Source organism: Arctopsyche grandis, chromosome 13 (assembly GCF_051622035.1).
Source record: "Arctopsyche grandis isolate Sample6627 chromosome 13, ASM5162203v2, whole genome shotgun sequence".
In the NCBI taxonomy this organism is placed as follows: Eukaryota; Metazoa; Arthropoda; class Insecta; order Trichoptera; family Hydropsychidae; genus Arctopsyche; species Arctopsyche grandis.
Window position 1 is genome coordinate 20,356,693 of NC_135367.1, and position 13,941 is coordinate 20,370,633.

General features: G+C 31.3%; 1 protein-coding gene across 1 annotated transcript in view; it reads right to left on the bottom strand.

Annotated features, from left to right (window-relative positions):
• Nucleotides 1-13,941, bottom strand: part of LOC143921633 (neuroligin-1-like) — an 86,350-nt gene that overhangs the window by 31,171 nt on the left and 41,238 nt on the right. Inside the window, exons 9-10 of the mRNA XM_077444986.1 lie at nt 5,251-5,405; nt 5,052-5,158 (exon numbers count right to left, since the gene is read on the bottom strand). Coding sequence (XP_077301112.1) covers nt 5,052-5,158; nt 5,251-5,405 — 262 coding nt within the window. The remainder of the gene's footprint in view (nt 1-5,051; nt 5,159-5,250; nt 5,406-13,941) is intronic.

Sequence of the window (13,941 nt, forward strand, 5' to 3'; positions counted from 1 at the left end):
GGAAATGATACCTCCCCGTATAGGTGTCCTCTTTATTTTAAAATTCAATCGATCACTGATCACGTTATCATAATCTAGTTTTATATTGATATTACAAATTCACAAAGACATTGACAGCCTTGCAAATATTCCATCGATGACTTAACAATATTATTAAATGATTTAAAAATGAAAATGTTTTTCAAATTAATTGTTATACGAAAAAACAAATGAAAATGCTTAATAAACAAATGAGAATTTTCGTCACAATTTTCCGAGACAAATTAAAGCACTTCACAGTTGATTTTATACCATTTTTACCGCAAATTTAGCACACTGTTTATATATTAAATTTTGCGAAACATACGCCATTCAAATAACGAACGACAAAAACGTTGACTTATTAGTTTCTAGGTAACCAAAGCAACTACATAATAAATATTCAAATAAATATAGGATTATAAATGGATTACAATATACTGCAACATTTTCATATTTATTCATTCTTTTGCGCAAACATGAAAACTTATATGAAAGTAAATTTATATTATATTAAGATAAATAAAATCTCAAGACGTCATATTTTGATACTTCGAATATAAAGTAAATATAACTTTGTAGACTTTGTATTTGTATTTGTAAATATAACTTTGTATATATTTGTATTTGATATACAATATTTACTAGATAAAGATAATTAAAACAACGAGGTTTATTTGATATGATTTGTATATAAAATCTTTGTTACACACAATCTGATATCAATATCCATTTACCAATAACATTTACATATATACATATATTTGTATGTCTTTATTATCAATTTTAAGCTCTTGTCTTTGGTAGTGGGTATTATGTGTTTATAAACAACAATTTCACTGTAACATATACAATACATGTACTTAAACATATACAGTTGATTGTTATTTGACAGAAATTAATCCATATATGTAGGCATTGATGATCAATTTCTTAAATTCTAAAACATTTCTTTTGGGTTTTATTTTACATCTGAATTAATATTGTATTTATGTAAAACATGCGATTTTTCTGTGGTGTATAATAATTGATATAACTGTCTGGAATTTGTGTTATCGTGGTGTGATTCCAATTCGCCAATATAATAAGTCACTGTCAACATCCCAAAGCCGGGATCGGAAAAGCGCTTTTTTCCGCTCTCGGATTGCGTCTGCCACCCATATGTCGCGTCCTGGAAAAAAGCTAATTCGGTCATTCGGATTATCCAAAGGAGTCCAAAAATCCTTTTGTGTAACGAAATTCGTGTGTGAAAATTCTTTAAATCGTCCTGAATTCTGTCGACGAACGCGTAGGCTGTGTGGAATATCCAACGGTTTTTCGACACGTTTCCCGAAAATCCTATTGAAAATTTGTTGTGTGAAATTGTGTAATTCCAAAATAACGTTCAATTTAAAAGTTTGAAATAAAAAAAAAAAACAACAACTTTTCCATCAGTACAATTTCATTTATTTGGTCAGATATATTTTGATACGTTACATATATTTTCAACATTGGTATACAAATTTTGTATCGTTTAAATCGATCTTTTTGCTAATTTTTTCATTTTTAAAATTTTCTTTCTTTCGTTTACCATCTTTAGAAAGAATCGTCTTTAACGTACATGATACACATACGAATATAAATTAAACACATTTTAATTTTAATAATGATAACAAACAATCGTAAATATTTATCACATAAATGAAACAAAACCTTAATAAGTGTTACGCAATACATATTTATTTGGAAACGATCATTTTATGGTTACATAATTTTTTTAGAAAGATTTAAAGTAGAAAAAATGTTAGGATTTTATTCATAATATTTTAGCTAACATTATAAAACGGTTCAATTTCATTACGAAGATATATTATAATTAAAAATTATTACATCATTACATGTTTGAGCCCTCAGTCAAATATTCGTTTAACATTTTCCTATTTGAAACATATTATATTAATTCATTCCGGAAACAATATTGTTTTAATTTTAATTTAGATTAAAGCTTCCCTGTAAAGGTGCGTTTATATTATCCAGTACTACACGTCGGCACAGCACTGCACGCAAAAGAATTCTCCTATTCATACTATACAGCACCGCCCGTTTTCGGCACGTTAATAGTTGCTTTGGTCGAGTGCAAAGCAAAATTAGCTTACATATACATACATTACAAAACGCGAAGATATGGTGCAATATTGCTTGCATCGTATCATTGCCTCAATACAGTCACAGTATGACGTTTCTGAAACTATTCACATACACTTTCATTAGTATACGGGTGCATTCGCCACTATGACGCTCTGATTCTGCTTGATACGGTTCGGTGACATGTACTGCTGTATAATATGAATAGATCGTGTCGGTTGCTGCTGTTTTCATACGTCACATACATTTTACGAAACATATAAAATATATAATGTACCAATTAATATTTTCCATACTACTGTTTACGTACAGTTGCCGGTTTTTGCATATACATATGTATACTGGTATAAACGAACCTTGAAAAGTAAATATTGAAAAAAAATAACAATCCAGGAAAATGACAGAAAGAATATATTCAAACATACATATTTAGATTTATTACCATTATATTTACATTTGAAAGAATACACACAAAGAATTACATCCGTACAATTTTGCTATATATTATTTATATTATTATATTTAATGATTTATAATCATTAACTATTTACGTGAATTATATATTTACAAATTTTATTACGTGGCTTTAGTTCAAGGTCTTTTATTCGAAATGAATTTTTTTTTAAATTTAATTTATAATTATCTATTTTTTTTTTTGACGAATCCCATTAATCTTTACATTTATATGAACGACTATAATTAATTAATTAAATATATACAATAGTCAAATTAGGACGACCCTGAACTTTCACCGAATAATGAAACATGAAATGAAAAAAAATCGCCTTTCGTATACTGCGTATCTCTACAGTTAGAATTAAAACAATGAAACGAGAGAATGTAAAAAATGAGTGTACGTAATTAATGTTCATGTAAAAATGGCAAAACCTTTTACAAGAATGTGTGTATTTCATTATATATAATCATGTGACTTACGACAAATTATATTACACGTGAAAGGTTCTCCGTCATTATATTTTTATATATTATATATGTATGTATGTAGTTCGCTTATCATTTCCCCCTCTTTTAATATTCGATATAGTAGATTACGCAGTTTACGAATTAACTCTGCGATATGTTGTAAATGTTACATTAGCCGAAGTCTTTTATTACAGAGCTCGAGCTGAAATTATTCCGAAACCGAAACGTTACATGTGTAATTTGAGTCAAAGTACGACACGAAAAATGACCCATATTTCGTTTCAGAAACGTGACAATTTTCACAATATCGCTCATTCGTCGTTTTTATATAATGATCGATGACAAATCATATTCAACGTTAATCTACTTATTTTCTCTTATATTTAACTCCAATAATTTACACAATATATATTTATGTACATACAATAAATTCAAAAGCAATTCCTTCAAAATGTGTCATTTCGAGTACACGTGGAAATTAAAGTGATCGCAATTCACTCGTGCAGACATTGTATTAAATTATATCTTAGAACTACAGATCCATGTTATTCGTGAGTTGATATGAAAAAAGAGATTAAAACGTACTTGCTGAATGTTTTAATATCTCTCCATCTCTACATGTATGTAATATATTTTTCGTTTGCTTTATCATATACTCGCGTTTGTAAATATGTAAACGTTCTGACGTATATTTTATCTGAAGTGAAACATGTATGTTTCAAATGAAAAAGCTAGAAAATGTCCAATCGTTCTGTATACGACTTGGCATGAGATGAATTTGTGCAATGCGCAATATTTAATGTCACGTCAATGTTAACGTTTCTATACAGTATGCGAAAATATTTTGGCAATGTTATACAAAGTGGGTCATAAGTGGCAAATTCTACATATTTTTTATGCAATTTTCTACATTTTTTTTTAAATAGATTACAGAAACTGGAGAGGTTCATCTGAATGAACGTAAAGATCTCTTTTTGCAAATGCTCTTGGTATAAACAAAATATGAATTTAAAACCTTAAATGTTGAAGAATAGAAAGCAAGAGATTAATCTCAAGTTACGTAGATGTATCAACTTGTTTCTGTTTGAAAGTGCACGATCCGTCAACAAGGATTAAATAATTCAATCATTAGATAGATGACTATTATATGAGATGTGAAAATAAATGTTGCATACTGTATATGTAACATACTCTATAATATATTAAATAAGTATGGCTCTTTCTGTATTATATTATATATATCAGGGAAATATTTGGTTAAATTTTACACAGTATAATTCATGTTTCTCATTTGTCACATGTGTAATAACATGGCTCAAAGTAAAACGAAAATTTCAACATTGGTAGTAAATGAAGTCTCTTCTAAACTGAAATCTCTTGTATCTGCACTCTCTTTTTGGCAGGCCGCAGGCTGCCACCCTCTTCGATCCCTTTCTATAATGGAAAGGCACAAATTTTAACAAGTCCTAAGTAAATAGTACAAAAGGCTTATTTAAAATAAAATCTCATCACACGAAGACCATTAAGAACAATACTAACGAGTATGTCTACAATTGTGTGTATGTATTATATATGTATATATATAAAGCACTCACCATATTGTCGAGGCAATAAATCTGTTGGAGACAGTAAAGTAAAATTCTGCCACGTTGAAATTTTAATTGAATGAATTTAATAGCTAAATTTGCGTCGCCCGCGTTTGACGCAAATCGACAAACGAACGTTTGTTTTCCGTTGAAGAAAATTAGCTTCGAAAGGAATTTTTTTTTAATTTTCCGAACAGTAGGGAGGGTCGTCCTTTTGAAAAGAGAAATTGAATCAATTACCAGCGGTTGAACGCCTCGGTTCTGAGCCGAAAACTCCCAAAGACGGAAAAAAACACATTTAAAACGACCTCCCGCAACGTTTCAAATTAATATTCCGAAACAAACGTCGATCGATATATATAAATAAATACACAATAATAATTTGTTTCATAAGCTGACCTGATTATGCAGAGCGCTCTTGTGCGGTCTGTAGGATGGAGGATGTTCGTGTAGAGTCGTTTGTAACTCCTGGCCCTCGTCTTCCAACTGCTGGCCCTTTTCAAGACCTGTAAATAAACGTCTTCCTTAATTTAACTTTCCAGGATTATTATTCCGTTATTCAACGTATATACTATTGACATTGAAGCGTATTATTTACCGTCGGATATTGACTGCGCAGAGTCGTCCCTTCTTTTCTTCGGCTCCCTTTTCTTTCCTCTTCCTCTCTGATAGTATATCCCGGCAAATATGACCATATTCAACACTACAAGGAAGCATCCAATCCCGACAGTGACTCCCAAGGCAGCTGTGTAGCTAAATTTTAACACATTTAATCATTATTAGTTCATGATTACACTTGAAAAAAAAATAAAAAAAACAATTTATTATGTAGAAACTTAGAATGAATGATCAACTTGTATGGAAGTGTTTAAGAAATATGAATGCAGTGCTTGAATGAATGAATGCCGTTTTGAAAATATTTGAAAATATTTGCCTTAGTATATTAATGTATGTTTTGTATCAGTATATATTTCCAATGCCTTATTATGAGAACAAAATACTATGATATATGACCAGATTAGTTGACATGGTGGAATAAGTGAAGAGTACATGTATGGCTAGAAGAAAGTATGAAACATATGTAAATCATAAAAGTTATTAGATGGTACACAAAACGATGTATAAAATCTATAATAAGAAGAGATAGGAAACGAAACACAATATAACATAATATCACTAGAGAAATTGACATAGTATAGCAAGTGAAGATTAGACTTGTAGCTAGAAGAAGAGATGAAATAGATGTACATATATAAGAAAAGTGATCAAATGGTACACAAAAATGTATGTAAAAGATTTGTAATGAGAAAAGATATAAAACAAAACATTATTTGATATATGTGTAATATGTATGACTAGAGTAGTTAAAATGTTGAAGAAAGTGAATTGACATGTAGCTGGAATTGGGGATGAAATATAAATAAGAAAATCGATCAAATGGTGCACAAAAGAATGTAAAAAACTTATAATGACAAGAGATAAGAAACAAAACACTATATGAAAAACGACTGGAGTAATTGACATTGTGAAGCAAGTGAAGATTAGACATGTAGCTAGAAGACGGGATGAAATATAAATAAGAAAGGTGATCAAATGGTACACAAAATAATGTAAAAGACTTCCAATGAGAAGAGATATGAGACAAAACGCTATTTGATGTATGTATGTATGTATGACTAGAGTAGTTGAAATGTTGGAGCAAGTGAAAAGTAGACATGTGGCTAGAAGAAGGGATGCAATATAAATAAGAAAAGTAATCAAATGGTACACAAAAAGATGTTAAATAGTGTAAAGAAGTGCGGTAAGAAAATGTGTGGAGATAAGAGGATGGATACTTTTTTCCGAACAGAGAATATTTGTTCTTTTTTTTTCAAATGAGTTTGATCTTTTGATCTTCCAACAATGAATGAAGAACGACTACAAAATTGATGATATATATACATATGTACATAGTTATAGGTAATTAAATCCAAACACAAAACGTTGAATCCATATTTTATCAGCAATTAACAATTAAATTTATTTCATGACTTCTAATGTAAATATATCAGTAATAATCAGTCCGTTCTTGAGCCAAATTTTGTATATAATATATAGAAACTACCATTAAATTTTAATATATTACACATTTTATTTTAGATTAGGAAGATCTATATCAGTTGAACGAATTTTACTGAAGGCGGACATATCTAAACCAGTTGGAGATAATAAATCGTAAAACTATGTAACTTCCACTTGTTCCACCAATGTTTGCGTGTTGTAAACGTGACTTTTTACTATTATAACTGCAAAATATCAACTATCGTACATTTACAGCTCTACTCGAGCGTTTCGTTTTTATTTATAAAACAGCTGCACGACACTTTTTCTAATAAAATATAGAAATTATTGCCATGTCATTTCGTGTGCGCGCTCCTTTTTTTCACATTTCCCGGTAGTAAATACAAGCTTTGAATAACTGGAATAAAGCATGAGCTAATTATTTGCAATCACGCACGCTGTATGGAGTAGGTATGTAAGTATTCCATACAATCGCGTGATGAATGGAACTCGTATGCTACAATCTTATACCATACATATATACATATGTATGTATATGAAAATTTCCCCATGATTTTTTTTACCATTGAGTATATGTATGTATGTATTTCTAACGCTTATTTCATATTTTCCGAATACACAACAATATACGCAGAATCGTGTAATTAACAAAATCTAATTTTAAAATAAGCGCACGCGAATCTAAAAAAATCCCGAAATCATTAAAAACGTATAAAGAAAAATGTTTATATTGAATATTGAATACGAATCGACTCGTTATACGGGAGAAAATACATTAATTCAGAGCGTTGTTTGTAAACGATATTCAATGGCAATGCCTACACATGTCTATCTATGAATGTATGCTTAAATACACATTTTAAAAATATATTTTTAACGTTAAGAAATATGTAATTATTTTGAAAATGTTCTATTTTTCTTGCAAAATACATTTACAATACCATCGAAAACAAGGCGAATTTTTTATTATTAAATTAATTAAAGCCGATAATTAAACGGTCACTAACATCAAACGTGAACGTTCCAAATTAAAAAATCGTAATTTAGTCATTCCAATTATTACGATTAAATCCGAATCCGAACAAAAGATCGCTTCAGCAATATTAAGTTAATTAATTTTTAAATTTAATTTTTTTTTTTGAAGATTTAATTTCGCTCCAGATAAAACAACACAACAAAATATCGCAACACGTCCTATTACATATTGTTACACTTTGTCTTGTACGTATGTTTGAAAACGTATTACTTAACAGTATTTTTAAACCTCGTGATTTTAAAAGTATTGTTGCGTAGTGGTGGGTGGAGGATCCAAGTAAAAGGCCAACAGTCGTATCACAGCATTTATTGATGATTCAGGAGATATACGTACTGCCAGTGCTCAGTCCAGAATGACCTGATATCGCCTACGTACCGCCTTATAAGGGGTAGATCTCTCAGGACGTCTAATCTGTTTACCTACTGTATAGTCACGTATTCGGATATGTATTCCCACGGTATGAGAAGTGCAATCCTTATTGTCGCTAATCCTTAAAACCACTTACCCCGGTCACACGGTCTCTCAGGACGCTACCCGGTCTAATCCGTTCGCAATTACTCGGCGGCTCTGTTTAGTATACGTTACAGTATTATTTTCAACCAAAAGTGGCATCGAAATAATGCTGTTATTGTCTTTTTCAAAGATTTCTTTTTTAAAATATATTCAACCATGGTGTCATTACGAATTGCCCATGAGCGACACCTAACGCATTAAACTTGTACATATTTAAATTTATAGGTTATAAATTTGAAATCGTATTCAAATAGTAATGACATAATGTGTAGGATAGTTTTTACCAATTTTATTAGCAGCCGTTTCAACAATGAAATCACTAATATCCCAAGTTTGACCAGCAAGCAGTACTACAGAAATATTTCGGTATATATTATTTTTCAATCGAGGTCAATCCAAGGCTTACTGCTGGCTTATATATAAAGTAATATATAATAATAATAACCAGCAAATATAACTTAGTGGTTAGCTTATAACGCTAGCAATTGAGGGATAACTAGTTCGAGCCCTGATCCAGCTTTGCTGGCCAGACCTTGAATACATTTGACTCCAGGTCAGAGTTTCCCAATTTATCCAATTTCGTTGTTGAGACGGTTCTTACCGTCATTACCATTACTTAAATTTAATTTCAAATTTATAATAATATTAAAAATTTATATTTAGTACATATGTATATATGTATATACAAAATTGGCTATAATGTGTCGCTTTGGGGTAATTCCGTAATGACATCATGGTAAAAATGTATTTTTTTTTTCAGAAACAATCTTTTACTACACATTATATATGTAATAAAAATATTTTTTACGAAAATGAACGTTTTATCTACATACATACATACTAAACATTGATAAAAATCTCCCCTCATAGCGTGAAAGATAGTTTAATTATTGCCTGTTTCCACGCAATGCCAATAAAAGCCAGTGTCAGTTTAAAAAAAATACACAAACTATATATCATATAAGTTTTTATTGCCTATTACAGAGATGGCGAACCTTTTAGGGTCCGCGTGCCAAAAATTCTCAAATATTATTTCTCAATTGTGTGGCGTGCCCAAGCAGTAAAACAAAAACTAACAAAATAAAAAATGATTTTTTTTTCTGAATTTTATTTACAAGCTAAAAATTACAATAGAGCTTCTTAAAAATAAAGTCATAATCAATAAAAATACACATCAGCTATTTATCAATGAGATTTTTGCTGTTGTACTTTCGATTCCAAATTCTTAATATCTCGTTCATATTTCGTCACTTTTAGTAATAATACACACGACCAACTGGATTCATGAGTCATTCTATTTCTTAAACTACATTTTATAAAATTTATTTCTGAAAATAATGACTCGCAAGCATATGTGTAGAGGAGAAAATTGATAATATTGCCCTCACTAGTTTTTTTAAAATTGCTAAAGATTTCTGGAATTTTTATTAATTATGTTCGTTAATCGATCACTTTCAATTATTTCCAAATCAACAAATTTTTGTTTCCATATCGAACTAGGTTGGAATTCGATTAATTGCGTTTCAATGTCTTCCAGATTTAACCACTCGAAAATCTACAAATTGAGGTCATCTGCTGATATTGTATCTGGATATAAAATAAATTTTGATGTCTTTTCAAACCTCCTGATTTGTTTGAATCTTGAAGAAAGCTCATTGATTATCGATTGAATAACTACAGAAAATTCTTGTGTTAATTTGATTGATCTGGCTTTTCTTCTGCAAAAACATTTGATAATAAATAAAACGGAATAAATTAATAGTTCACGGATTATTAAATCAAAATTATAATTTTTAAAACTTAAAAATTTAAAAAAATTTCTTGAACTTGGAAATCGTTCGCGTGCCATTCAAATTCTCAAACGTGCCACCTTGGGCACGCGTGCTCTAGGTTCGCCATCCCTAGCCTATTAGGTTTGAAATGAAGCAGACTTTGCCATTTCAAAAATGTATACTATTTTCAACGCTATGAAGTTGTCTTTGGGAAGGTTGCTAACTCCAGTAGTTTTCCGTCACTTTTTATGCATAAATAATAGAAAGTGAGAATGCATTTGGATTTAAGCAGATATATATATATATATATATATATATATATATATATATATATATATATATATATATATATATGTATATGATTTTCGGTGGCCTAATTTCAGATGAAATCATCCCTTCAACCATTGCCAGATAAATCCAGAAACTATCAATCTGGATTTATATTCATTCGAACCTTTCTAGGAACCCACAATCATCCAGAAAGTTGGTTATAATTTTAGATACGATAAGTTATATATTATAAATAGCAAATATTCGTTTTTTTTCATCTCGTGTCGAGTTTTAGTTTGACATCCACTTCTCGAAATTATATTAAGACAACTATCCAAACACACACACACACACACACATGTACATACATATGTATATACACACGCACACAATCCATTGGAATTCGAGCCTTTCAACGTACTCACCCCTTTTTGCGTCTCGGTAACGTTCGCAAGGTAACATTATGTCAAGCGAAAAAAGGGCAGAGCCGGTTCATCGATTCGGGAGGGTTTAAAAAAAAGAAAAACTCCGGGCAACGCCAGGATAAAGGCGAATAGGCCGAGTACGTGCGCCGCATATTATTATCAAATTAGGGCGTTCGGAAAGGGAGTTCTGGAAGAGAGGCTGATGGGGCTGGGCGGCAGGGATGAGGTGGAGCCATGCGAGTGCTTTTTATTATACGACAAACACAAAAAAGGGGGTTGGGGGGCGCATTTTCCGATGGGAACCAGTTCGCACCTGCGACGTCTCCTAATGGCGCTTTTGAAAAATACACACCTAAGAGTGTATTCCCATACAAGTCAATTTTAATGTCGAATTATTCGGCATTGAGCTCCAAAGACGCGCCCTGGGGCGAGAGCTTTCCCTGTTCACTTATCTTTGAGCGAACGGTGGTTATTAAATGTATGCGCATATATGTGTATATAGGTATATATATATATATTTATATGAATACCGGAAGTAAATAAAAAGGACCTTAGTGCCAAAAAATTCAAAATCGGCTTTATACCAAAAATACGTTTTAAAATATGGTCCAAGTTCCCAAATTCATTTTTTAATAGTGTATATCAATAGTAAGTTTTTATTGCTCATACAAATGTTGTACAATGCGTTGACAAAAACTGATGTAACTCAAAATCTTAAAAAGGTTAGTATTTACCAGGGTTTTTATTTTAAAATTTTTAGTTTACTAGTTATATAACCGGGGTACAACTTTTAAATCAGCTGATAACTAATAACTAAAAATAAAACTATCACTGTTTGATCTGTGTACATATATTAAGCCTGTATTGGTTAGAAAGTTTGTTTTGATTTGAGGTTATGGGTTAAACGTCATTCTGTCAGATTCACTGAACAGTGTTGCCACCCTGCATAAAGGCCTGTGTGGCAGCATCCAAGACCGTTGGCTCAGCAATCCTCCACAAAACTATAAATATTTATATATTAGAGATAATGAGAACCTATAAAGCAAATTTTATAAAATTTAGAGTGAAAAAAGAAAAAGTTATAGGCGTTTAAATAATTAAAATTTGACAGCGAGATGGCAGGGCGAAAAGTAATGAAACTACTGATGTGAATGATGAATGTGACAGATAAACGTCACCGTGTAATACAATGCAGTATTTTCAAACGTGTCTAATACGATATTGTTTCACCATCGTAATTGCGGATGATATCTTAACTTATATTGATGACCAAAATGAGCAATATGGCAAAGTATTAAAACGATCGGATAAGAGATAGGGGATATAAAAAATTGCCGCTTACACGAAAACCATGTGAAACGTATAAGAGGTTAGTAATAAAAAATGGCACTTGGATCCTTTTTATTTCCGATATTCATTTCATTCATTTTCAATTCACAGCTCATTGCCAGACAAAAATCATTCTTACATGCCAACTAATTTCACCTAATTTTTCGTACATAGCATTCTGTAACACTGCATTCAATAATAAAAAGATGCTTTGTCTCTTTCGCTTGCATGTGCGTTATTATGGGAACGCGCCAACTCACGGTAACAGACCTGTAATATAGTGGTAGACCCGATGAAAATTTCAAAAACAAATCTGAAGCTGGAAAAGTAAACAGTTTTCTCGCAACTTAATTTAATATTCATTCATGAATAATGCATTCGTATAGGGTATTGACTTTCGATGGGTGAAATACTAATCTACAAATATAAAACGATATGTCCTCGTGCTATTTCGCAAGTGCAATTAGTCCAGGCTCGATATTTGCCCGCAACTAAACCGATTGCCAAGAACCCCTCGCGATTGTTCAAGAAATCAGATTGTATTTAAGTCTGGCGGCCAAACAAACGATGTTTACAATTAATTTGGATACGCTAAATACATTCCGAATGATAACTGCGTAACAATCCATACCCGGGAGGCCCTGCGAAAGGACGAAATACAACTGTGATAATATTTGTTGCCTGCGAGAAGTAGCCCTCTCTCCCCCCTTTGCCTCTTATTCTTTGCCCAAATATTTACTACGGCCGTAATAACAACTCTCGACGAGATTATTATCTCAGCTCGAAATCGAGGCTGCAAAACCGGGAGGGGGGTGTGGGGAACCCCCGGAGAGAGGGGCATATTAAGAATTCAATTTCCAATTTGCGAAAGGATAATAATTTGAGACTGTAAACGGGAAATTCAACTACACACAATTAATAAGAGGGTCGACTTTACCGCTTAACTACGCGCGATATTCGCCATTTTGTATAGAAATTTACTAGGGTTGAAGGGCTAAAGCTTAGTTTACCAAATCGAAAGGAGGGAGTGGATTAAAATCGATTATCCAACTTGAAATAATGTTATTGGTACTCACGTAAAATAATATCATCACGAACTAAAACGTTGTTAATGATATATTCAAAAAAATTCATACAGTCTTGTAATATAATTATTCAGACCGAAATTACATAGTCAATATTTGAACTGTCACATAAATATTACATTTCCACTTGTTACGAAAAAATATATGATAATTTTATACTAAAAACGGAATAATGATATGCTTTCGCTAAGGAAAAAAACACAATTTCCTTTACTTTAATTTGGAGCGGCGGAAAATTTTCACACGCAAGTTGTTTAAAAATGTCAAAACCACGCATTTTATGGCAAAATATTATATACGTTATGTGCTCGTAAAATTTTATCCCTTTTCTTGAAAATTTGGCTGTATTCAAAATGAGAAGAAAATAAACTCAAAAAATGTTCCGTCCACATATTTCATTTTTCTTTGTTGTATAGCATCCGGTCGAGCTTAAGGTATTTTAATATTACGTATGCGTATGAGCGTATCAGATACCATGTATATATGCTTCCATAACTTTCTAACGAAAATATTTTACATTATTTAATATAAATACCGAGTCAAAGAACGTTACAATGGAACAAAAGGTACACAGACTATGATAAAAACGAAACGGTCATCTTTTACTATCATAAAATGTGCTATCATTAACTATCAGTATTATAATAAATTTCAATAAAAATCCAGAGGAAGATTATATATATTCAGGAAAAATTGTTAACACGTCTCGAAGTATAGAAAAATAAATAAGGATATGAAGTGCATCTGGATGAGCAATTTCTGTATTTAAATCATGGGAATAGGCTAGTCGCTTAAAAT